Below are 27283 nucleotides of genomic sequence, written 5' to 3' on the forward strand. Positions count from 1 at the left end.
TGAATAATGTAGTTCAAATTTAATGTGTAGAAAAACACGTATAACCTGTACGCCAAGGCAATTGAAAACTAGGCATATAAATAATAATAATAGCCTAATCATAATAAGAATAACATGTTTATTATTGTAATTATCGACGTGTATATAATAAACCCTTTCAGGGTAAGAATATGTCTATATAATTACTACTAAATGTACCTTCATAAGTTATTAATTCATATTATCTTAAAGGGCATAAAGGCGTTGATATGTTGGTTTAGACTATTAAATACTAAAGTGAACAGCTATTATGGGTTTCAATGTGATATGCTCTTACACTAAATTATACACGGTGTAGCCTAGAAGAAAACACCTCGTTGCCTTTTTCAGGTGAAATGTCGAACATAATGCATGATATTCTATATAAATGAATATTTATCTCTTGTTTGAACGTTGAGGTATGCCCTAATAACAAAGATTTCAATCAGAGTCAAGCACAAAAGTCACTGACAGGTTTGCTCTGTTTTTATTTGCTGTTTCACGTTCGACACAAGGTGGTTTCCATACTGGATCACACGTTGCAAAGTCTTTTTTTCAACAGCTGGGCAAACTAATGAACAAGATCTGTCCAAAGTTCAAACATTTCTCATGGAAACGCGGAGTCCTTTTCTCCACAAATTGAGGATGATGTTATTGGAATCTGCTAAGAACACTTTGCAAGAGAATTTTAATATAGGAGAATAAATACATGAATCATTCGGTGCATTTTGGATGATCTGCTGGGGTTGATCTGACCATTTTAAAGGTTTATTGCCAGGCATATACTGGTCAATACCATATTATTTGCCTCCAACATTGTACAACTTCAGATACAGTAGGTCTATGAAGTAGGTTATAATGGGCCCATCAAATAATGACGACTTCACAAATAATCTAGATCATATCTGGAGTAAGCGTGTTTCTCCGTTAAATGTGTCAATTTGTGGTCCATGCCCTCTTTGGTAGTCTTGTCGTTCATTAATGAACACTGTCATTATGGCAAAATGACTGTAATAGCATATATCGCAATCATTTTATTGTCCAAATGTATCATCTTGAGGTGAAAATAACAAAAATGCAATAGTAACGTTGGCCTAAATTCTTCCGGGAAAAATATCCTATCGTTGCAGGACAATAGGCCAAATGTTATCCATATTTAAAGTGACCAACAAGAAACATTTTATGAGTCACCATTTAGGATATTATAGTCCAAAATTGATTTGAAAAATATAAAATTGAAAGCATACAAAATTAGGTTTTTAGATATTGTTCATATTAATGTCAGTTCATCTGGAGTAGGCTAAAGGTACGCCTCGAGCATATGAAACTCATTCGCAGACAAGCATCTCAGTTGTTCCAAACACAGTTAATATATTATCTAAATGAACATAGCTTCTTAAAATGTTATTTTATTTATTTAAAACAAGTAAGCTTGAATGTGTCTGTGGAAATATAAACTGAAAAACAAAACACAAACCACAGGCCTATGGCATAAGCCTATAAAGCCTCAATTCTCCGCGATATTTTCACCACACTCAATTCAATTCTCCATGTTATTTGCGCATCGGGGGGCAATTACATGATAATTAAACACATTTCACGGTTACTCAGCCAAAATGTGTGTCTACAAAATACCATGATCAAAGTCAAATCTGTTCAGGTTCACGAGCCGCATCATGTAGGGTTACGGTTCACAAAAAGATGCTTTGGTCTTTCCATGATATTGTTAAAAATCCATTTACAACACGCCGGAATCCTTTATGAGGTAAAGCTCTGCGGCTGTATTTCTGTTAGATTTGGCTTTAGCCTTGCTCATTGATCAAAAACTTGCGGTGCGTCAACCCAAGCGAGCATCAATACAGTTAGCATTTATGAACATTACAGAGATATTACAATTATATTGAATACACTTTAGATGTGTCTATCAATGGTTCATAACCTAATTTCATATGGAGTTACATTCATGATACAATATTTTACGCAATAGCTTACAAGACTGAACAACAAAGCTGGCTATATGTCACTCTGACAGAAGCTTTAGACCATATAAGTAATACACTCTCTTTACAATGGTAATGAAAATGTTTTGTAAGGCTTCATTTTTAAACTCAAAACGTTACAATTCATATTGTTCCGGAATTATTTGGATATGCGTTAAAAGTTGGAACAGTTGCGTAATTGAATAGTACTTTTTTACGCCTCATGCACAGAATAGCCTCTTCAAAATTAACATCAGAAATACCAACAATCTGTGAATAAATCGTATTTGTTTTATTTGAAAATGAACAAGAAATAAGTTAAGCACATGCAGAGACATCAAAACAAACAGAGAAAGATAAAACGCTGACATTAGGCTGCACATAAAAATCACACATTTTCTGGTTTGAGAAATACCACAAAAGACATACAGTTGTCATGTATAAAGAAATACACATTTTTATTTATAATGCATTTCCACGTGGAATTTAAGATTGTTATACAAGATTGGTTTGTAAATATGTTTGTCAGATATTTAGCAAATGAACCAAAGCAATGCGTAAAATGACAACATCCATTTAAAAAGTAAGCTATCTGGAACAGACGGGTGTTTGTCGCTTCACCTGTCTCACGCGTTCCACGAGACCTTATTGACCTTCATTCATGCACACAGTAACACACATGGACATATTCATCGTGGGTACTACAAGTTTGGGGAATACAACATTATTTTACAAGCTCAAAATTGTTTTAAATACACTAGCAATGATTTACGACTGGATATACAATCATTCAATGGTAACACTTTACAGTATAGGCCTATTGTATTTTACTCATACACATTCTTATACATTAAAGTAACAGTCCTTATGCACCAGGTGCATGCAAAAAAATATGATCAATGTTTTCTGTCATCCTTTTATCGAGCACTATAAAAATGAGAAGATACTAAGAAGTGTTGAGGACTGGTCTGGAATACACACCTTGATAGTATGACGCCTCTATTGCGGATGGGTCCATGGCTCTGCCTACCATGGACGCGCTGCCGAGGGGTAGACTGGAAGACATACTTGAGCCGTAGGAAGAGTATTGCAAAGCTTGCTCGTAGGCTTTCAAATCCAGTTTGTGCTGTTGCTCTGAGGATGACATTAAATTATTTATTGAAAACGGGTGGTTGAATGAGTAATGGGGATCCCCTTTTAGGTGCAGATGGGACTCGTGCGCCATCGAGTGCGGAGGTAAAGGGAGAGAGGACAGGGACGTGGCCGAGCTGGCCACGGGGTGGAGAGGTGGCCCGCTGCTCTTTAGTTCAGAGGCGCTGCCACTGCTCCTGTGGTCCATGCTGTGAGGGCTGGAGGACTGGTTGGAGAGGGAGTTGGAGTCCACATTCCCAGTCTTGCTGTTGGTGTTCTCACTCGAAGGCGACCCAGAACCGGACTGGTCTTTCCTCCCGTCCCCTTTACTTGAAGATATCTTTCTATTTTCGCATTTAAAGCGCTTTTGTCTGCGTAGGTAACAACCGTTCTCGAACATATTTCCTGAATCTGGGTGCAGGGCCCAGTACGAACCTTTGCCTGGTTTATCCGGTGACCTAGACACTTTGATGAAGCAATCATTAAAAGACAAGGAATGGCGAATAGAGTTCTGCCACCTCTGTTGGTTCTGTCTGTAGTATGGAAATAGGTCCATTATCCACTGATAGATTTCGCTAAGCGTGAGCATCTTGCTTGGTGCTTGCTGAATGGCCATGGTTATGAGGGATATGTATGAATACGGAGGCTTTGCGTGTGGGTAGCTTCTCCTGAACGACTTGTTGTCCCTTGCTCGGTTCAGGTTGGGCTGAGTATAGGACATTGGGCTCATAGTAGGGCTCATGCTCGCGTATGGATTCATAGCGTTCATGGAAGCCTGCTGAGCCGACATCGCGCCCATGTTCGAGGGGCTAAGGGCAGTGCCCATTAACGGTACCCCTCCACCCATTCCGTTCATCGCACTGGACGCGCTCGGGGGCATCCCTGTCATTGTCCCGGGGCTTAGCCCGGCTCCCAGGCCGGGGTTGGCGTAAGACATATTGAAAGAACCTGAGGTCATATTTCCATTAGTAGACATACTCATGTAACTGTTCATATTGTTCATGGAACTCAGTCCTGCATTCATGCCGTTGTTCACCATGGGCGAATATACCTGGAATAACAGGAGAGAAATGTGATCACAACAATGCATTGGTCTTCCACACACTCAAAGTGCTTACGTTTTTTATTATTTGTTTTTATTCTGCTGTAATCGACTGTGTAATAATGTTAAGCCAATAATAATGAATACTTATGAATATTAGGCTGTTAATAAACACAAAATATTTCAAAACTTAACGAATGTAATTAATTCGATTTGACTAAAAAACATGAGATTCATTTTGAGAGCTTTTAAACAGCAGCATCAAAACAGTGCAGCCTGGTCCATTTATATTATATATCTCAAACTCAAACAACATCGTTTAATTGTGTTAGGGTATAAAATGCGATTTTGTGCTGCTTTTCAAGCAATGCAATCATTTAGATGAACATTTTATGTAGGCCTACAGAAGGTCAAGCAAAGTGTATTCATCTTAATATTGGTATGGAACAAACGAATTAAGATTGATTGGAAACATTCCACTGACTGCAACTTTCTTTTCGAATAGCAAGCATTGATAAACATATGCCATGATCTCGTTGCATGATGGCTGGTAAACATTCAGTGCCTAATCCCATTTTTACGCACATGTATAATGGTATTTTATTTCTTGTTAAAGTGCCAGTATCTCAAGTCAGCATTCGGCCTGCTGTGACTGCAATGTGCACTGCTGCCACCCGGTGTGCTTGGCCGTCTCTCGTTCTTTAGGATACATCATCAGGTTGCATATAGTTTATGCCCAAAAGAGCCCAATATTCTATAAACAACAACAGCAACACCGATTTTTTTAAGGACACTCAGTGCGGTTTGCTAGAAAACATGCATCGCAAAAACGAAGACGTGGAAATCAGTTAGCACCTAATTGTTATTCTAATACACAAATTGAATAAAACTGAAATACACATAGCCTACCTCTTGTGCGTCATTGTAATAGCTGCTCCAATCTGGCGTTTCGTGACCTTCCATTTTCACTGTACCCAACATTATGGTTGATATCCACAAATCGTAAACATGCAGTTCCTCAGACTGGAGTTTGTGAGAAATGTATCCTAGGAAAAGGTGCGTTGTAACTGGTGGGATGTTGCAGGAGGGTTAGAGTAAAGAAGTGAGGAGATAGATGTTGAATGCAGTGTGACCTGTGAGTTTAGATCTTCCCCTAATACGTAGGCGGTACAACCCACCCACTTTTTCAGTGTTCATTTGCCTGGCCCTTTTTCCCTCGCTGAAGTCACCCCTCCGGTGCCCACAGTTATTCTGCGTCTTTACAGAGAAAAATAGCTCAGTCAAAAATAATGCTTTCCCCTCCCCAGTAAGGTGTGTAAACTTTCCATCAGTCAGAAAGCAGGGTTTGAAAAACAGCCGATCATGGCATTTGTTGTTGTACAATTACGCACTTGGAATTATATCCATAAATTAAAGTATTTCATATGCCATGGAGAAAGCCAGGCATAAACCAAATACACAGGAAACTAGCATTACAACCTAGAATTGTAGGTCTTTAAGATTAATCATGACGGGAATTTTAATGAAATAAAATGTAACAAAACAGTCTGTTTATGCCTATAATTTCAAATTATCCATTACCTACACAAAGGGCGCGCGCGCCCTACAATGTCATGATAATATTTGCTCTGGCTCACAGAAAGTTGTCGATAGGTATCAAAATGTTAAATTCTGCGAAGGCGTTAGCACTGAGGATATTGGATATTCTTATAAAAAATATTCACTTATAAGCAATGAAGGTTTATTTCTTTATAATAATTGAATGTATGTGCAGACTATGCCCATATATAGGATTTAATTGTAGCCTACGTAGGCCTGTGTTTCAGGTTTAATGTTTAATGTTATGGCCTCTGGACAATGGAGAAGACAAGTGTCAACATCTTAATATGCGTGAAAAAAGCTTCCCAATATTCCTCTGCTCTGTTAACTAGACAGTAGCCCTACAAGCAGTTGCAGCCAGGTCCTTCGATTCTAAACCCGTTAATGAGGGAATAACAGCGATAATTATCCCTTTACATGGGATTATCTCAGGGTGATCTCTAACGCCATTAGGGAGAGAAAATCGATTTGTTAAGGCCGGATTAAAACCTCCCACAAAGCATGGGAAATTAGGTTTACTGCTGGATTTGAAATCTGACACGGTAGATATAGCCAACTTCACAAAGCCCTACAGATGAACATGGTTGTTTTACAGATATTTACGCTAATAGATTGCTTTATTCTATGACACGAGTTTTTATGATCACATGTTTATTATGGCACAGAAAAAAAGGGGAAAAAAGGAAAATAGAATCAGAAGATGAATTGTCCCAAAGATATTAGAAGGGATGAATTACATTCCACATTTGAAAAGCGTACTAGACAATATTGGATTTCATGACAATAATATTTCCTGAAGGCCTACACATCCATAATGAAAACTACAGAGCCAATAGAAAAAGGCATAGGCCTATGCCGAATTGAAGCTATACTTCTTCTGTCGATTAGAAAAGCCTTTGAGCGTTGAACACGTTCGCAATTTGTAACCTTTTACTTAGTTCAGTTTCCAGTGCTCGTCCGGGTCTTCGGCAGTCTTAGTTCTGCACCCACGTGGTGTCTGTTTTGTCCAGCCTAGTTGTCTGGTTTGGTTGCTAGGAGATCCTCCCAGCCACCACGAAGAAATGGTGGATGTCAAAGCGTCACAAAAGTTTGTAAACATTTTACCTGCCAACGTGTTTATGAGATGATATTCAGACATTTAAAGTAACGTCAATTTCAGCAAACAGCGGTGTCTTGTCACTTCAATAGTTTTGGAAAAGGTAAGCGTTGGAATTGGCTAACGTTAGCTAATCTAACGTTATTCTAGTAGCATTGGAGTGGTTCACTGCTGGCAACATTGTAGCTCGTTGACATCTTTCAAACGTCACTAGCAACAAAATACACACTGTGAAGCTGTTATACTGACAGTGCTGCTACTTTTTGTCACACAGTAACAAAAATCTTAGCATCAACAGTTTGATCATCATCAGTTATTGAGTAGGCCGCGTAGTCCTACATAGAATAAGCATCAATCATGTCATATATCACGTTTTAGGCGACCATTTGTTTTTATTGCTGTGTGTTTTAATCATTTTAATTGATGTTTCATAATCACCCATTGAAAAAGAATACCTCTTACAACTCACCCACTTCCATCCTTAGTCCTTTACTTTTTATGCATGTTTCACTTTCCAACATTTGGTCACGTTGATAGACATGGAGCAACTTGCTGAGAAATAAGGTTCTGTGCCACAGCGAGAAGCTAAAGCTGAAGAAGGAGTTAGGGGTGCTACGCAATGAGTCCCAGTGTGAATTCCTATAAATGAAGCAGCTGTTTTTCAACTCCCACACAACCACCAGCACACAGGATCAACCACCAGACTCTCTCCACACACTGGAGTCATCAGGACTGATGGAAGAGGCTACAGAGGGACCCTGTGGCACATCGGACACACCCCAAAATAGGACCTCACAGATGTCTGCAGGGTCAGTCAGCCTGTTGGAGTTCCATGCAGATCTGCTACAATCACCACCTGCCTCCTTACCACAAAGTGCTCTCCTACTAGACATCCCTAAAACAAAGTCTGAGGTGAGCAGGAGTCAAGGAACCACACGTATCAAAGGAATCAGTGAAGGGAGAAATTCAGTTCATTTGGTCCTGTCTTCTCCAGGCCAGAAACCTTCCCAGAAGCCGGCCATAGCTCAGCTAGCAGGGACTACCAAAGTGGTGTCCATGTCCATGAGGCCACAGCCTCCCTCTAAGCCCAGGTCAGAGAGGCCAGCAACAGGGACCAGGATGTTTATATACAAGAGCAAGAAGGAGTCAGAGCAGGTGTCGAAGAAGGAAGCGGCAGAGAGGCGCATCCGGAGATCCAACTTCTTCAGCAGATGTCTGGCTCTGAGCTCGGACAACACCGATGACAGCAGGAACAGTGAGGACTCGGGCTCCGAGCCATCCCACGGGAAAGCCCCACAGAAGGTCAAGAAAAAGAAAAGGAGGAATCAGAAAGATAGGTCTACGCATGCACCAAGGACGCCCACTGACGACAGAAGCTCAAAGAGCCAGAGGAGTACCATGGCCCCTAACAGTATCCACAGTGTCAAGTCCACCACAGAGCTGCTGGAGGAGGCACGGGGCATTGTAGGGCCCGAGGTTGCAGAGAGCCAGGAGGACACGGACCCCCAGCAGAGACACCCAGAGGAGTCAGTGGCCACGACTATGGGGCTTGTCAGAGGCAGAGGGAGGACGGTGGATGAGATCATTGCCTCCTTACAGAGAGGAGACAGTGATATGCCATCTGCCTCGGACCAGATGATCAAGGAGCTGATGGAAAGAGTGCTGGGGGATAGCTACAATGCTGAAAACGAGGTGACAACATGATAACAATAGGACAACAACATATAATATCCTGAATGGTCACAAACATTTTGACCTTTGTATTTTTGGTAGAGATTTTAATTAAGCCCGGTGATAGTTATTTTATATTAGTTATTTAAACAGGTATTCAATGCTCATAGCAATTTACACTTGTATTGATTAATGATAATCTTTGTTTTTGTTATAACATTTAATAATTTTTAAAGGAAGAAAAAACAGTGGAATCAGAGGAGAGAGAAGAGAATATTAGCCATGTACCAACAGAGGTAATGCAGAGACTAGAGTGTTTTTAGATTTTATCACATTTCATTGAAAAATAGGTTTTCAGAGCATTTGAGAACATTTTCAAGTGTAGAGGTTTCTGTTATTAAGGTTGTATAAAGTTTAAACTAAATTCAACCTTAATAAAGAATTCTGTTAGTAAGATAGTTAACATTAACAAACGTTTTATCCACATTTTTCCAGGATACTCCTCAGAGGTCCCCGGTTTCACAGAGGATGTTGTGGGTTAAGAGGGATTCTCCTACCCCTCCAAGACCTGCTGAGTCCCCTAAAGTCACATCAGGGGTCTACAAGATCGCTCACTCACTGTCTGAACGAGAGACAGACGGCGATGACTCTATGGTCTCTGCTCTTCCACAGAAGGTAATACTTGGATTCATGTGGCTGTCATTGTGTGAAGTTCAGTAGTTGTAACTGTACTATCAGTTTCTTATTTTAGCTCCCATAATTAGAAGACAAATGTTTGTCTTTGTGTTTTTTTCCCCCTCCCACCATCAAAGGTGACTTATGCAGATGTAATGACAGCTCGAGGAGATACCATAGCTCCTTCTCAGAGACCAGCGAGGGTGTCTTTACAAAACAAAACCATTCAAGGCCTCTCCCCTCTAGCAACATGGGCCCCCAAAGCACAGTAAGCGTCTTGTATTCCCTGTCAGTCTGGTTGATCATGAGAGATGTGAGTTGTTGTATCGAACTGATTTTGAGTTGTGATCATTATTGGAGGTTAAACTACTACTTCTATTACAAACTTGGGTATTAAATGTATACCACATACAACACTGCACTGTCAAATAAATAGTGGTTTTCTCCTAAAACATGAAGACATGTTGCTTAAACCCTGTATAATCATGGTCGTCACTGTGTTATCCCTGCTTTTTTTTAACAAAGTTGTTTTCCAACAACCTCTTCAACTCACTATCATTAGTAACCATCTCCGACCTTGACTTTAATGGATTGGGCGGGGGTGGCATTGGACGGAGATGAGCTCAGTTCCAGGGAGTCTCTCTGCAAATAAAGTGACTTTTAAGCTATCATCAAAACTCCCCACCTGATTCTCGGAGACCCATTGACACAGAGAGTAATCATGCTCCTCGCCTAACACACTCTTTAGACTGCTCTCTCTCTGTCTGGAGCCTGGTGCAACCACACACTTCCTTATAACTGACTTCTTACTCACCTAAAGAGACCAGATTTACTGCCTCCTCCTGCTGCAAGTGCTGAGTTGGAGTTGTGCCACACCCTCCCACTCCTTCCACTCCCCTCCAACCCCATTGACGAAAAAATGGAACCAAAACAAGTGGCATTTAATTAGGGGTGTTTTTCAAAGCATTGGTTCACTGAAAGGTTTCTGTTGGGTATGGATAAGAGGCTTTATAAGGGGGCCAGGCTGCCAGCCTGTCTGCTGATGGTACATGCATTAGATAAGGAGCAAGGCTGAAGGCAGTGCTCAGGTCAGCTCCACTCCACAGTTATGGAATGCTCATTTAATTGAAAACAAGGCAAATGACTCCAGGGTGACCTTACAGGTTTGCCGCTCCGCTAGCTGAGCTGAGGCATGCCTACCTAACCCAGAGTGCCAGAGAGATGATCAATCTCAGGAGTGGCAGGCCGTAGTGAACATGTTAGGCTCCAATAAATTGTCCAGTGTCTGTCAGGACAGGAGGTGGGTGGTGGGTGACGAAGGGAGGCCGGGCCTTTCCCTCCTAGCACAGAGATGCCACACACAGAGTCTCCAGTTCAAAGAGTGGTGAGAAGTTATGGCAGGGATGATCTGAGCAAATAAACCACCACCTCATCTGCTTACGCCACAGATAATGGTTCATCTGTTAGGACAAGCCTCAAGACCACTGTATTGCTTGTTGACGTTTCAAATATGTGGATTCTTGTTGAATCGTTGACATTCTTCAATATAACAAACCAGTGGGGTTTTGGTTCAAAGCAAAATGTCAGCTGACTTCTCTCTTTACCATACATGATAATACTCTATGTTGGGTTTTATATATACCCTGTGTTATTGCAGACTAGGTAAAGAAGTCAGAAATTGTGTTACATTTAGATACAATTGAAAGTAAGTATTACCCTGGTCCTAGATCTGTTTGTGTTCTCACCAACTCTATTGCTATCATTGTCAAGCCAGTGAGAAGGAGTTGGCATGATGGCACAAACGGACTGGCGAAGTAAGAGTATCACAACATTGTCGTCATTACTGTTCTAATTCTCTCCCACAGTGCAGATGGGTACAAGACCATTCACCACCTCTGTACAACCCCAGTCAGCCAGGCCCTGCCTCTGGAGCTGCAGCTGGCTTCCCGGGTCTGTCACACCTCCAGCCAACTCAGTGCACCACCACAGTTTCACCAACAGAGGGCAGCACTACAACACATCGCTGCCCAGCCTGACAGACACAGGTAAAACGCTTTTATTACATTTTTTTATTTAACCTTTATTTATCTATCTCTCCCAGGCTCTGCTTCATAAGTTGTTTTCTGACCAAAACCTAGACTTTATGGCAACATTTGGAATTGAAGTGCTGTGGTACAGGGTTGCATTAAATAATTTAGTAAATATGATTTGGTCATCGTCTCCATTTTCTCTCTCACTACCTTCTGCACTCCACATGGGAAAACTTTGCATGTCATGAGTATCATTACAACAACCTCATATAATGTAAAACTATTGAATCTCTTTGCAGGATATTAAATGAAGGTGTGCCCCGCGAGGAGGTGATTGAGTCTGATGGAAAGGACTGTGTGAGTCACTTGCCTTCCCAGACTTCAGACAGCCTGGCTGACTGGCAGAGGATCGCTGAGTTTTACGTAGAGAAGCCCAGGATGATGCTTCATGGACAGGCGGTGAGGAGGATCAGCACTATGTTTATACAACTTTTCCCCCCAAACATTTTGTCTAGAAAGTGTTTCACCATCCAACAAGATGATCCACTAGGTGGCACCAAACATATTTGTAACTCATTAGAAACAGGAGTTTTTTTAAAGGGACTGCTTATAACATGATACTAACACTGTAGCTATCTGGGATTGTTTAAGAATGTCAAATGTTTCAGTTTTAATGTTTCAGTTCCAGTTCCGCATGATCTTTTTAATGTCACGTGTGACTTTGTTTTATTCAAGGGGCCTTTTTCATTAGTCTAGATGAGTCACCTGTCTTGAAGTGTCTATCCACCCAGTTCTCTGTGTGTCTCATACAGTATCTCTCTCCTTCCTCCCAGACCTCTCTGTGTTCCAACGAGCTGAAGATGTTCTGGCACCCAGCGCCTCCTAAGTTCAGCTGCTCTCCTGCATTCGTCAAACACAAACTCTTTCCCAAGTACCAGGTAGTACTGAGCCTCTGATGTTTACAGACGGACTTGTAGGCTACTTCCCTCCCAGACAGTCAGTCCACATGGACTGTTAACGGAGGACTTAACTCTACTCTATTTGTTCCTGGCTGTGTTTTAGTTGAGACGTGATGGGGGAACATTGGAGATGCTCTTTGATCATTACATTACAAGATGCCCTACTACTCTGAAAGATAGATAACATTAACAAGGCCACATTGATCATGCCTTTCTAACCAAAGATGTCCTGGTGAAATATAATATCTTTGAATATCAAATATCTTTGATATATCTGAATAATAGCTTTGATATATCAGAATATCAAATTGCAAGTGAACCAGTTACCAAACCTCGCCAATGTGATCTCACCCGGCTGTGTTTCTATGGTGTTTGTTACTAAGGCAACGCGGAACGATCTCTCCAGAGAGGAGCTCTATGGTGATCTACAGGACCTGGTGGAATCAGCCTGTGACCTGACAGAGATGGAGCCAACCACCTCAGTGGTCAGTGTGTGCTTTAGTTACCCCCCCCCCCCCCCCCCTTCTAGCATGCCCTTACGAACTTGTTGGATCTTCCTACAGGAAAATGTGCTGTCCAGAAAGTTCAAGTCTATGATAGACCTCAGAGTATCTGAGCAGTCACCTCAACCCTCCATTGACGAAGGACAGGTGAGTGTATATGAAAAATGTCATGTCATTCAATAACACGATAAACCACTATCTCACCACCTAAGCAGAGGTTCTGACCATGGTCTCACTATTCACCATCTTGACCCAGTTGAAGAGGCCCTTCTCTGCCCCACACCTCAACCCTGAGCCAGAGGCCTTCCTCAAGGTATCATGTGACTTTGCCACCGTCACCAGAGAGCTGGAGGTGGTTCGGCAGCAGCTGTCCTCCACTGTGCTGGCTGAGGAGACCCATCCCCAGGTTACTCCCACTGTCCAGCAGGAGGCCGACCACCAAGCCCCCGCAGCAGGCCCCAACACAGAGGAGCTTACCCCAGCCCTCAGCCAGAGTCAACTCCAGTACAGGAGGGACCGAGGCAGGGTGATGATGGCGGAACCCGTCAGGGGAGGCAGCATATCCCACTCGAAGAGGAAGGTCGCCAAGGGTGGGAAGAAGCTGTGCCCTGCCAAGCTGGCCTACATCCACGAAAAACTGCAGGAGCCACCACGTACTCTCATCAGGTAGGCAGGCTTACAGTACTGCGATTCATTTGGCTAACAAAGCAGTTATAGAACTTCCAGACGAATGTGCTTTCATTTGGATATACCGTAGACCTATGTTATTGCTGTATTTACAGAATGTATACATTTCCTCTTTACATCTAATCACCCTGTCTATCTGTGTTGCCTGCCTCCTGTGTTCCCAGGAGTGAGTCTGTATGCCAGCTACTACCCATCAAACCCACCACGTGCCTTTCAGAGGAGCCTCCCCTCCCTCTCCCCTTGCCTCGCTACCCGAGCCTACCCCTGGTGCTGGACTTTGAGAGCTTTGCCTCTGACCAGGGTGGCATCCCCGACGTGCTCCCTCCCCGGGAGTGGGTGAGGGATATCTGGGATGCCTGGTTTGACCAGCTCTTCCCTCCACTGGAGGAGAGCAGCAGCACCTCCAAGAAAGAGTCAGACTCCTCTAAGAGGGCCCCCAGCAGCAGCCTCCAGAGCGGGGCCCTGAAGAAGCCTGGGGAGAAGGTCCTGATGCTGGATGAGATACAGCCTCTGGACTGGGTGGACCTGTCTCTGACCCTGGACCAGGGACTGACCACAGGCGACCTGGAGGGAGAGGTGGCCAAGCTGACCCAGGCTATTGCCCAGCAGGACAGACCCAGCGCCTTTGACCTGTGTCGCAGGGGGGCGCTGCAGAAGAAACTGGGCCGGCTTAACCAGGCTCTGGAGGATCTCAATGCCGTAAGTTTAGTTCACATTTTCAGTAGGCTAGCAGAGGTTTGCTTCTGAAGTAGGACAGCCATGGAGGAGTGTGTTAGGTAAGAATACTGTAATTGCAGTTGGAGGCTAGTCAAAGTAACTTGATTTCGACATTTATTTTTAAGTATATAAGCTAGCTTAATAGGTTTGACCTGATTTCCCCACTAACTTCATTTTCCTCCTCTAGGCCTAGCTTCTGATGATAAATGGTTCATGTGTTGTTGTTTCCACACTAGGCCATTTCCCTAGAGCCCTACCTGCTGGATGCTTACTGGCACAGGCACAGCATTTATCTGCTCAGAAACAACCAGAATAGTGCTTTGGATGACCTGAACTTTATCATCAAGCACACCAAGAAACATGCAGGTAAGCCCACCACAGCCCAAAGCCCTGTGTGTTTTATTAGTTGCTGTAGATAAAAGTGATTTGCGGTACATACAGCGTGATGATGCACTGACTGACTCTGCCAAGGTGAAAGTGATTGCACTTCTGCCGAATCGCTCACTTGAATGAATTTAAATTCCTCATTTTATGAGCCTTTTAGTTGTTGTTTTTTCGCTCTGGCACGTTCCATCTGTATTTTGAAGTTAGTGAGTGCTCCATTGATTTAAATGTTAGTTCCTTTTTGCAAATAGGAACACATTTGTGTTGACTATAGTTATTGTACATTCTGTGGCATTACACTGCTGGTCAATTTATTAGGGCAATTCTGGTGATGTACCCACGGTTAAGGATGCAACTGGACTTACATGTGATTTGATTATGGTTCACGGCTGTACAGCTATAGCTCTTCCTCTTTTCTAGACTACTGTACAGTACAATACATTACAAACCTTTTTATATGTGTTTACCAGATGCCTTCAAGTCCAAAGCAGAAATCTACAGAGTGAGAGGAGAGACCACCCTGGCTATTATAAACTACACTCAGGCCATCAAATGCAGACCTGAAGACGATGACAACTATTTCAAGAGGGCGGAGATGTACGAGAAGAGGAATGAGATTCTACTGGCCATGGAGGACTATGCCAAAGTAAGTCACGTTGCCACTGACATCACTGGGTCTCAAAGCACTCTTAGGATGTAGTCTGGGTTTAATACAGCCATCGAAGGTAGAAAACCAACAGCGTGATATTGTGTATTGATTGAGAAGAGATTCCACTTCACTCCAGCGCTGACCTCTGGGTTATTTTGCCAGCATAAGCCACAGAACAAGGGCTTAACAGGAGACTGCTACGACTGGTGTGTATGTCTGTAATCTTTGTCTTCCAGACGTTCACCATCAACCCAGGGAGAACGGATGCTCTGTTGACCCACGGCCTGCAGTACTTCCACAGCTGTAACTGGATGGTGGCTCTGTCTGACTTTACTCTGCTGCTCCAGCGTGATCCCAGCCATGCCATTGCCAGGTAATCAATGGGTGTGTCCCAAATGACACCCTATTCCCTATAGAGTGCACAACTATTGACCAGGGCCCATAGGTAGTAGTGCACTATATAGGACAGGAATGAGCAACTTTGATGGGGGTGTGGCCCACCAAAAAACGGAACTCATCATGAGGGGCCGCAGTAGCTAGTGGGTCTGCGTACTCACATCCATACCCCCCCTCATTTCCTGCAATTCTGCACATTTTGCCATGGGACGTAGAGAAAATGTTGTTTTAAAGCAAGTTTGCTGCAATTCTACACATTTTGCAATGGGGCAGAGAGAAGATTTAGCAACTTTATAACTAACTTCATGTAATTCTCCTCATCTTGCCATGAAGCGAAGAGAAGTTTTACAGCTAATTTCCTGAAATTCTACACATTTTGCCATAGGAGGCAAACATTTGCAGTTTTTAATATGATGATCTGATGATCAATGGGCACTATCCCGGTTGGTAGTTTGACAATGATTACTACAAGTTTAGATAGCTGGCCGCTAGACTAACTTACCAATCTAAAAATGTTTTGCTGACATGGGCTAATTGAGTGACTGCTGATGCACAACCAAATTTCAAAATTGTAGCTTGTGTATTCTATTATTCAAATGATTGTATTTTTTTGGTGTGAAATTAGTCTGCGGGCCTACGAAAGGGGGGGCTGCGAGTTGACCATCCCTGATATAGGGAATAGAGTGTCACTCTGGACACAGATAATGCCAGCGTTAAGCGTGCCAGTGTCTCTCTCCCTCTCTCTCAAAACACACACACACACACACACACACACTGAAATGTCGATTGACAGTCAGTTGTGTTACCCTCCATAATGTCAGTGGTGTTACCCTCTCGTTATAATCTGGACGTACCACAGGACGTACAGGGGCAGGATCTATGCTAAGGTGGGTCAGTACCAGGAAGCCATCGAGGACTTCTCCCTAGCAGTTCACCTGGACCCCAATGACTGGCTGGCCTTCTACCACCGGGGCTGTCTGCTCAGGAAGAGGATGCCTGATATTTCCCTCCAAGACCTCAGCACCTCAGGTATTACACAATAGATAAATGTATACTTTATTGTACGGATGTCCTCAGAGAGGAAAATCATTTCCACAGTCCATTAGTTACAAACAACATCATCAACAAAACCTCACCTAACCCCCATTTCATGCTATTAATATCTTCAATCCAATGTGTTGTGAGTCGAAGAGTGGTAGCCTTCAGTTTACATTAAACCCCAATCAGAGTTTTTTAGGCTATTAATATCTTTCATTGTGTGCTGGATTGAGGAGGTGTTGTGTTATACAGTCCTGTGAATACCACAGAGATACAACTTGTTGTTATATTTGTTTCTGTGCCACCAGTACTCATTAATGATAGCCAAGAGAACCTGAGTGCCTTCCTGCACAGGGGCCTGCTCTATACGGAGCGACGGCAGTGGCAACAAGCAGTGTTCGACTTTGAAGCTGTGATCAAACTTGACAGGTAATACCACTTGGCCTCTCACTTTGGCAGAGTGGATCCTTTCTTCTGAAAAGAGCAACAGGGCTTTGAGTGAGAAAGAGGAGCGGGAGATGTAGAGAGGAAGAGAAGGAGAGAGGGGGAGAGAAGAAAAGAGGGAGGACATTTCGAAGCTAAATATTCAACAAGACTGTTGAGATGTATGAACATTTTGAATGATACGAACTAGAATCTTTCTTCAAGTCTAATAATTGTTGTGAGATTAGAGAGAAGTTATATTTCCTTTAATGTTTTTCCCCACTTTGTGATGATTTCTTGTTCCTGTTAGGTCTGTAGCACTGGCCCATGTGAACCTGGGCTTGATCTTCATGTTGAATATGGGCCAGAACTATGAAGCCATCCGAATGTTCAGCAACGCTTTGAGGGTGGACCCCACCTACATCAGAGGATACATCTGCCGTGCCCAAGCCTATCGCAATGTAAGCATTTAAAATGTCATGATGCAAGTCACCAAGATGTTCAGGTTGTCACTTTATGATGTATAAATCATTAACCTTATTCTTCACCAAAAAGGTCAATGATCTGAAGAGAGCGCTGAAAGATCTGACACGAGCCACGCATATGAAACCAGACGCTCAACAATTGTATATCATGAGGTAAAGGTTCTTACAGAGCTTTTCTGTCACAAACAAGCTATTGTCTCAGATTTAGAGTGGGCCTTTCCCTGTATAAATGTTCTATATCAGAGGAAGGATATCAGGCTTGAGTTTTAAGTCCGTGAAAGGGGACCTAAACTATTCTTTAAGAATACAAAAGTAGTACAGGGCTCTCCCCAAATAATATAAGAGGGGTGCTGTGCCACCTTGTGGACTGGCTGCACCACTATGTAGCTAGAATTTTAAAAAAATCCTTTATTTGTTGTCAATAAAGGCTCAGATTGCAGGAAATGGTAGTTACAGGTGTTCAAAAACATAAACATCTCTTGATCCCCCTCCGGACCTCCCCCCGCCTTACTCATCAGTACCATGGACTCTACAAGATGTCGAAAGCGTTCCACAGGGATGCTGGCCCATGTTGACTCCAGTGCTTCTCACAGTTGTGTCCAGTTGGCTGGATGTCCTTTGGGTGGTGGACCATTCTTGATACACACAGGAAACTGTTGAGCGTGTAAAACCCAGCAGCGTTGCAGTTTTTGACACAAACCGGTGTGCCCTGTCATCTACTACCATATCCCATTCAAAGGCACTTCAATCTTTTGTCTTGCCCATTCACCCTCTGAATGGCATACATACACAATCCATGTCTCAATTGTCTCAAGGCTTAAAAATCTTAATTAACCTGTCCCCTCCCCTTCATCTACACTGACTGAAGTGGATTTAGCAAGTGGCATCAATAAGGGCTTATAGCTTTCACCTGGTTTCACTTTGTCAGTCTATGTCATGGAACATTTTGTATACTCAGTGTATATTGACATATCCACAATGCTCTCTCTGTGTTTCAGGGGCCAGTATTTGTGTGACATGGAACAGTTTGACCTGGCCACGTTCTGTATCCAGTATGCTGCAGAGATGAACAAAGGTACAGCGATTCTAATCAGGATCCAGGAAGCATAATATGAGTTCCCTGACCCTGACTGACAAGCCCTTGTTATCTCACAGACTGACACTATATGGCAGGAACTTATTGATTACGGAGTAAGAATCATGGCTTCACAATGAGTAATGCTGTTGGCAAGAGCACAAACAAATCTGGGACCAGGCTAATACTGACCAGTGACCCTTACCCACCACCAGCACTAGGGTCATCTCCCATCCAGCAGGCTGCTGTCCAGTCTTTCCTGGGGAATGATGCCAAAGCCATTGCCTGTCTGGAGGCAGCCTCCAACAACCGATCTTCACCTCCTATCCTCATTCTCCTGGGCAAGACACAGATGAAGGCACGCAAGTTCATGGTGGGTTGTTACGTTCTGGGTTACCATGCCTTGTCATGTATATGCTAAAGCTGAATGATCAATGTTGCCCTGTTTCCTCCTGTGATTTGCTTGTTTGTCTTCCTCATTCCAATGATTAGGCCTGTAGCTTGATGTACTACAGTACCCATAATGCTCTGTGTAACATCCGGGTTGTGTCCTAGTAAAGATGTTCTGAAGCTAACATAATGGCGTCGGGCAGCTTACCAATACAACTGGCCTACTTTTCTCAGCATGACATTTTTATAGCAATAACCATGGCCTAACATGCCCTGTCATCAGGGGAGAGTGAGTGTCTTGGGGGAGTTGGTGACGTGTGTGTGTATCACAGGCGTCCAGTGACACCTTATTTGGGGAGGACATGCTCATAGTAATTGCTGGAACGGAATTAATGGAATGGTATCGAACACATCAAATACTTGGTATCCATGTGTTTGATACCATTCCATTTACTCCATTCCAGCCATTATTTTGAGCCATTCTCCCCTCAGCAGCCTTCTGTGGTGTGTGTGTGTGTGTGTGTGTGTGTGTGTGTGTGTGTGTGTGTGTGTGTGTGTGTGTGTGTGTGTGTGTGTGTGTGTGTGTGTGTGTGTGTGTGTGTGTGTGTGTGTGTGACTGTGCTGTAGGAGGCAGTAGAGAGCTTCAGGAAAGCCCTGATTCTGCTGAGCCCCAACGAAACCAACCTGTACAACGTCTCTGAAGCTGCAGAGGTCTTCTATCTCACTGGACTCTGCTACATGGCACTGGCTCTCCTGTTGCAGGTACAGTAACTAGGCGTTGTCTGTTCAGATATCCATGTTATTTGTCTGCATGGCCCCCCAACACTAGCCTGGTCCCAGATCTATTTGTGCTCTTGCCAACAGTGCTTGGCATGACAGCACAAACAGACTGGCTACTCCAACACACCGTTTTTGAATCCACTATGTCTTCTAACCGTCAAATCTCAAGCTGTTTCTCTTTTGCAAGGCTTTTTTCTCTCTCTCTTTTTTCATGCAGTGAAACACCTGTTGTTCAGTTCATGTTACATAACACATTAACTAGGTACATGCTGTTATTGTGAAATAGTCTATGGTACAGTACATACTGGCATGGCAACGGCCTCCTTCACCAAACTAACACCCCCATTTGAAGATACTGTCACGTTTTCTGACAGGCTTTTGATGCGTTCAGCAATGCAGTGAAGATTAACCCTGACTATGCAGATGCGTACCACCAGCGTGGGCTCTGTCGTATGCGCCTGCAGCAGTCCAAGAGTGTTCAGGACTTTAACAGAGCCCTCTTCATCAACCCCAACCTGTTCCAGGTAGAGGCTCCGTAACCACTGGTTCTCTGGAACTCACTGTCCACCCATGTACAGTATAAGGCTGAATCGTAAATTGCACCGTATTACCTACATAGTGCGCTACTTTTGACCAGGGCCCATAGGGAATAGGGTGCCATTTGGGATGCAGGCTAAATGTACTGTAGAGCCTAAATGTATCTGAAACCACATTATACAGAAGCAGTGCAATGGAACACATTGTGTGGAATTGTTGTGAATGGAGTACATTGTGTCTAAATTTCAAGGTGTATCTGAGCCGTGCAGCCTTCTATGGCGCTAAAGGGCGCTATTCAAAGGCCATCCTGAACTGCAACGAAGCCATTAAGATCCAGCCCAAGAGTGTCAGAGTCTACCTGTATAGAGGAGCACTCAAATTCTACCTGAAGGTGAGATAAATGGGATGCCTTCCTTTGTAGTCTATTGTTGCATCTTAGATGCTGGGTTCTTTACCGATGACTCCGAGAACAACGGAATATGTTTATTATCAGGTATGAAGGTAAGACCCAGATGCAGACCACGTCGAATATAAACAATAGTTTAATTGACAAACAAGACGACCTGGCAACAGACCAACAGAGAACACAGGTATAAATACACAGGGGATAAAGGAGAAGATGGGTGACACATGGAGGGGGGTAGAGACAATCACAAAGACAGGTGAAACAGATCAGGGTGTGACGTTTATTTCACATTCACACAGGCAACACAGCTAGCCATCACTCTTTGCTTCTTCCGCCTTGCCTCTCATTAGCCAATCACATTCTTTAGAGGGCAGTAACCCAATTACTATTTGTTCATTCAAGTGATCACCCCTCTTTGGAATGAATTTGATTGGTTATTCTGAATAATAACGTTTCCAATACACCACCTCTATGAATGTAATGTTGTCTATGATTGCAATGCAGAGTAGGATGATTCACCTCACCACTTGAAAGTGGCTGAGAGATTGTATCTCTTCTATGGTTTTTTACTCACCATTTACTGTTGTGAAAGAGTGGTCATAGAGTCCAATGAGGGCAGATAGGGTCCTGTAATAAAAGCTCTTATTGTTCATGGCTAGATTAAGAATAGTGAGTTATCAATATTGCCATTGACAGTCATTTTATTCTTTTCATTTTGTGAGGTATAAATAAACAGTTTTATCAGATTTTTTACATTAATTTCTAGTGTGGTTATTAACTTTGAGAGGAGAGTTGTCTTCTTTCATCCGGTTATTGAAACAGGATATAAAGAGTTGTGTGGGGAGAGAAGATTGCTAATATAATAATATCATTTTGGGATTTAGCAGACACTTTTATCCGAAGCGACTTACAGTCAAGCGTGCATACATTTACGTATGGGAGGTCCTGGCATTGTGCCATGCTCTACCAACTGAGATAATGTGTCATATTGGCCTCAGTGAGAAGCCTCAACCAACTGTATTGTCCCAAGGCTCTGTGATAAACATTTTATTTTCTTATTATGTGTTTGGGCTTTCAGTCTTTCCACCACACTTTTTTGTTGTTGAACTCTTGTCAGTTCAGTTGACACCTACTTCTCTCTATGCCTCTGGCGCTCAGCCATAGAGAGTGAGCAGAGCTGCGTGACTGTGTGCAATGTTCAGTAGTGTTCTTTGTGTTTAAATTTAGAATGCTTTTGTTTCAGGTGTACAAAGGGGCCGTGGAGGACCTGACCATGGCCCTAAGGATAGACAAAACCTGCTCATTTGCACACTACAACCGTGGAGTGTGTTATCAGCAACTCAAGGAATATGAATTGGTCAGGTTTGGGTTTTCTCTTTTTTCTTTTCACGTTTGTTGTTTCTAAAGCGTCCTTATGGGAAAACCACATGATTTCACATGTGGAAAATCACATGATTTCGGATTTATGGAGCACTTCACATGTGACATAGTGTTTTGCTATATATTTTCTGTCAATCGTGATGCACTTTGTTAGGCTACTTTTTGGCCTGCAAATAAAGTTAGCATGCCTCAGTTGCAATTGCATTTAAAGTTATAGGATACTTTAGATGCGCTTATTATACTGAACAGAAACATAAATGCAACATGCAACAATGTCTACGATTTTACTGAGATACAGAAGAAATTCATTAGGCCCGAATCTATGGATTTCTTGACAGGAAATGCAGATATGCATTTGTTGGTTACAGATAACTTTTTTTTTTAAATGTTAAAGTAAAGTTTTGAGGCTGCAGTGATGATTGTTCACTGTAAAGAATTGAGGCTGTTCTGAGAGCAAAAGGCCATGGTGCAACTCAATATTATGAAGGTTTTCCTAATGTTTGGTTTACTCAGTGTATGTTCAAAGCTATAAGTATGAAGCTGGTGGCACTGCAGAAACATCGCTGCACTTCCACCAAGAGGTTGCCAGTTCAAACCCCCAAATAATTAATGTACACTATACTATGTCAAGTGTCCTTGAGCACTGATAGTTTTACGTTGGTGGTGATAATTGGACAATTATTTACGTTATTCTTGGCAGCTTTTAAGAAAGGGCAGAAATGCATTCTTGTCAATAAGTCTGTGGACTGTATCTTTTCCACACTCACAGATCTGATGGTATAGTTGCACAGCGACCGAGAGGTTGTGAGTTCAAATCCAATTTAAGGCTCAGTCCCAATTGTGGTCACAGTACAAGCTTTTACAGTAATCAGAATACAGCAGCATACTGTCACTTTATAGAAATAACACCTTTTAAGATTTTGTGTGTGTTTTTTCAGTAAGGGAGGGGTTTGTGTTAGGAAAGAAGTGCTCCAACCATCTATAATTAATGTGTTTTAATTCGTAATCTGTGTGTCAGCCAACATCTTGTTTATGCTCCTGTCCATGCTCCTGTATGTATGTTACATACATGTGTTTATGTCCCTTGCTGCTAGTACATCGGTTGTTTATTGTCATAACTGTTGTTTCCTATTGATCTTTCAGGCTCTTAGAGACTATGGGATTGTCCTCCTCCTTCCCAGCAAGAAGGAGATTGACCTGAAGGTCTTGATCAATCGTGCCCTTCTCTACGTGGAGCTGAGTGACCATCACAATGCCTTACAGGTAGTGTCCTGTAGCTAGGATCGTCAACAGGCATTGTTCACTGTGCAAACACTCAAACTCACTGATCCCAGGCCGAACAGATATATTAGACAGAGAGACTTTGGGTCATGGTACAGGTGTCTGATCTCAATTTGATCACCCTTTTGCAGGACAACTTTCCTGCAATTCACTTTCCACACTTAGAAATGTCAGACTTTATTTCCGCTTACGAAAAATGTATCAACCCCTACAAAAATCTCCATTAATTATAATCCACATAATATTTCACATTTCCTGTTGCTGTAGGATTATTTTCCTGGTGGAGCGAATTGTCTCATTAAGATCCTGCATCTGTAGAATGGTTGTATGAATTAGACAAAGAGACTATGGGACATAGGTTGTAAGTATTACTATTAGACATGGTAGATAGGTTGTATATGCTAGGACATGATAGATAGATAGATTGTATGCATTCGCCATAGGCGATGAGTTATCTCACATTGTTCAATCATTCATCACAAGCAGGGTTAGCGTTGATTGCATATCTCTGTTTCTGTATTCCTATTCATGCCATGTATTCCTATTCATGCCATTGGAGTGTACATAGCAGTATCACATAGTAATGTGTTAGGTAGCACCACAATCATCTTCTACCTGTTCATCTGTTCATCCATGGTGTCTTCAGTTAACTTGTTGTTGTGTTGTACTGTCTTTCTCCTGCAGGATTTCAAAGCTGCCTCCTTGAGAAGTCCAGAGGACGCCACCATCTACCATGCCCTAGGAGTCTACCATCACAGGTCTCTCCCCTCACACACTCAGTATAGACACCCTAACACCTTATCCCCACCCAAGGACATGTTATTCTTCCCAAGCATCTCTACTTTCAGGGTTAGATAGTATAGTCCATGCAGTATCTCAAATTGTTATCCAAACCATGCTATTCATTTCCTTTTTGTCTTGTTTTTCATCATTTCCAGTTAGGCCTCCAGTCGGAAAATCCAACTTATGCTGCCGTTAATAGTGAATTAATATTTGTGTGTTGCCTGAAGGCAAGACCATAAACACTGCATGACCTTTTATGAAGAATAATTTATGATTTCAATTAATAACTTTAAGGGTTATTGTTCTAAAGTGGTCATGATGTATGAAGAAGATGGGGAAATCAATGTAGTGTTGCAACATTGACCCACAGGGCAAATCCTTGAAACACACTGAATGTGTAAGACAGTCTCTCACCTTACTGTTGGACACGTTGTCATCAGGCTACCAGTGTTGGGAACAGCAGAAATCATCAAGACTGTCTCTCTACTCTCCCTGTGTACAGAACATAGAATAAGAAAACAGAATATCTATTTAGAGAGGTTCTCACAGAGAAATCCCATTGGGCCTTTTAACATCTTTCAAATTGCTGAGGGAATGTTCAAAACCATTTTGAAAGCAGGTTGTTCACGCTGAGCTAAAACATGGCTCTCAGAGAGTTGGGGGAGAGAAAAAGAAACCGAGAGCGTTTCTGAGAAAAAGAGACGCGTAGAGGAGCAGCACTCAGCGAGGTCATTCAGACATGCTCTATTGAAAGGTGTGATCTTCCTGACAGTGTCATTCCCCCTTATGAGACATGTTTTAGAATGGGGGTATTATAGGTAATGGTATTGACCCAGAGCACATATACTGGGGTGCACCAACTCCTTTGGGAACTGTGGTCATTTGGAGAGTGTTAATGGACGTGGAGTAGAGTAGTGGTTATTGCTCATCCGCTAGCCTGAACAATTACTGTTCATCACAGGATCTTTCATGTGCCCAGTTAGATGGGTGGTGAAGTTTATTTTCTACGGGAATGAATTTTAAGAGCATACTGCTTTAACAACATCTTATAATGAACTCTATGACCTGTGTGTGCGTGCGTGCTTGGGTGTGTCCTCTAGGCTGGGTCAGCTCCAGGAGTCAGTAGAAGCCTACAGCCAGGCCATGCAGATCAGCCCGTTCTTCCTAGATGCCTACGTGGGGCGGGGCAACGCCTGCATGGACTACGGCCACACCCATGCTACCAAACAGGCTCAGAGGGACTTCCTTTCCGCCCTGCACCTCAACCCCCTCTGCTCCAACGCACGCATCTGCCTGGCCTACAACTTCCAGGTAACCCTAACCTCCTAACCCCAAACCCTAACCCTAGCTTCATGTCCATCATCCACATCCTGGTTCAACCCTAACCCTAACCATAGCCTCAACCCTAACTCTAACCTAACTCTAACCATAGCTTCATGTCCACATCCTTGTTCAACCCTAACCCTAACCTTAGCTTCATGTCCACATCCTGGTTCAACCCTAACCCTAACCTCAACCCTAACTCTAACCTAACTCTAACCCTAACTTCATGTCCACATTCTGGTTCAACCCCAACCCTAACCTTAACCTCAACCATAACTCTAACCTAACTCTAACCATAGCTTCATGTCCACATCCTTGTTCAACCCGAACCTTAACCTCAACCCTAACCGTAGCTTCATGTCCACATCCTGGTTCAACCCTAACCTTAACCTCAAACCTAACTCTAACCCTAGCTTCATGTCCACATCCTGGTTCAACCCTAACCTTAACCTCAACCCTAACTCTAACCCTAGCTTCATGTCCACATCCTGGTTCAACGCTAACCCTAACCTTAACCTCAACCCTAACTCTAACCATAGCTTCATGTCCACATCCTGGTTCAACCCCAACCCTAACCTTAACCTCAACCCTAACTCTAACCTAACTCTAACCATAGCTTCATGTCCACATCCTGGTTCAACCCCAACCTTAACCTCAACCCTAATTCTAACCATAGCTTCATGTCCACATCCTGGTTCAACCCTAACCTCAACCCTAACTCTAACCTAACTCTAACCCTAGCTTCATGTCCACATCCTGGTTCAACCCTAACCCTAACCTTAGCTTCAACCCTAACTCTAACCTTAGCTTCATGTCCACATCCTGGCTCAACCCTAACTCTAACCTAACTCTAACCATAGCTTCATGTCCACATCCTGGTTCAACCCTAACCCTAACTCTAACCATAGCTTCATGTCCACATCCTGGTTCAACCCTAACCTTAACCTCAACCCTAACTCTAACCCTAGCTTCATGTCCACATCCTGGTTCAACCCTAACCTTAACCTCAACCCTAACTCTAACCGTAGCTTCATGTCCACATCCTGGTTCAACCCCAACCCTAACCTCAACCCTAACTCTAACCTAACTCTAACCATAGCTTCATGTCCACATCATGGTTCAACCCTAACCTCAACCCTAACTCTAACCCTAGCTTCATGTCCACATCCTGGTTCAACCCTAACCTTAACCTCAACCCTAACTCTAACCCTAGCTTCATGTCCACATCCTGGTTCAACCCTAACCCTAACCTCAACCCTAACTCTAACCTAACTCTAACCCTAGCTTCATGTCCACATCCTGGTTCAACTCCAACCCTAACCTCAACTCTAACTCTAACCTAACTGTAACCCTAGCTTCATGTCCACATCCTGGTTCAACGCTAACCTTAACCTCAACCCTAACTCTAACCCTAGCTTCATGTCCACATCCTGGTTCAACCCTAACCTCAACCCTAACTCTAACCCTAGCTTCATGTCCACATCCTGGTTCAACCCTAACCTTAACCTCAACCCTAACTCTAACCCTAGCTTCATGTCCACATCCTGGTTCAACCCTAACCTCAACCCTAACTCTAACCTAACTCTAACCCTAGCTTCATGTCCACATCCTGGTTCAACCCTAACCTTAACCTCAACCATAACTCTAACCCTAGCTTCATGTCCACATCCTGGTTCAACCCCAACCCTAACCTTAGCCTCAACCCTAACTCTAACCCTAGCTTCATGTCCACATCCTGGTTCAACCCTAACCTTAACCTCAACCCTAACTCTAACCCTAGCTTCATGTCCACATCCTGGTTCAACCCTAACCTCAACCCTAACTCTAACCTAACTCTAACCCTAGC

General features: G+C 43.0%; 2 protein-coding genes across 4 annotated transcripts in view; one reads left to right on the forward strand and one right to left on the reverse strand.

Annotated features, from left to right (window-relative positions):
- Window positions 1–2266: 2266 nt before the first annotated feature.
- Window positions 2267–5300, reverse strand: LOC109893886 (forkhead box protein A1-A). The gene is made up of 2 exons (XM_020487090.2): window positions 5080–5300; window positions 2267–4179 (listed from the first exon to the last, which is right to left on the reverse strand). Exons 1-2 carry the CDS (start codon window positions 5149–5151, stop codon window positions 2944–2946), a joined length of 1308 nt encoding a protein of 435 aa, XP_020342679.1. The 5' UTR covers window positions 5152–5300; the 3' UTR covers window positions 2267–2943.
- A 1251-nt stretch (window positions 5301–6551) lies between these two features.
- The window catches only part of ttc6 (tetratricopeptide repeat domain 6), a 29108-nt gene continuing 8376 nt past the window's right edge, over window positions 6552–27283 (forward strand). Inside the window, exons 1-28 of one of the 3 annotated variants that reach the window (XM_031828691.1) lie at window positions 6552–6968; window positions 7549–8557; window positions 8773–8832; window positions 9032–9211; window positions 9349–9479; window positions 11077–11256; window positions 11541–11700; window positions 12075–12179; window positions 12584–12685; window positions 12764–12850; window positions 12960–13369; window positions 13555–14089; window positions 14344–14473; window positions 14962–15137; window positions 15377–15513; window positions 16396–16565; window positions 16883–17003; window positions 17308–17458; window positions 17553–17635; window positions 18481–18557; window positions 18773–18930; window positions 19575–19709; window positions 20102–20251; window positions 20515–20655; window positions 21914–22027; window positions 23194–23313; window positions 24016–24089; window positions 25215–25425. In XM_031828691.1, the coding sequence (XP_031684551.1) occupies window positions 7601–8557; window positions 8773–8832; window positions 9032–9211; window positions 9349–9479; window positions 11077–11256; window positions 11541–11700; window positions 12075–12179; window positions 12584–12685; window positions 12764–12850; window positions 12960–13369; window positions 13555–14089; window positions 14344–14473; window positions 14962–15137; window positions 15377–15513; window positions 16396–16565; window positions 16883–17003; window positions 17308–17458; window positions 17553–17635; window positions 18481–18557; window positions 18773–18930; window positions 19575–19709; window positions 20102–20251; window positions 20515–20655; window positions 21914–22027; window positions 23194–23313; window positions 24016–24089; window positions 25215–25425 (5055 nt within the window). In that variant the 5' untranslated portion in view covers window positions 6552–6968; window positions 7549–7600. The other 2 variants (XM_020487734.2, XM_031828692.1) reach the window with 2 other exon arrangements.

The sequence above is a fragment of the Oncorhynchus kisutch genome, linkage group LG7 (genome assembly GCF_002021735.2).
Source record: "Oncorhynchus kisutch isolate 150728-3 linkage group LG7, Okis_V2, whole genome shotgun sequence".
In the NCBI taxonomy this organism is placed as follows: Eukaryota; Metazoa; Chordata; class Actinopteri; order Salmoniformes; family Salmonidae; genus Oncorhynchus; species Oncorhynchus kisutch.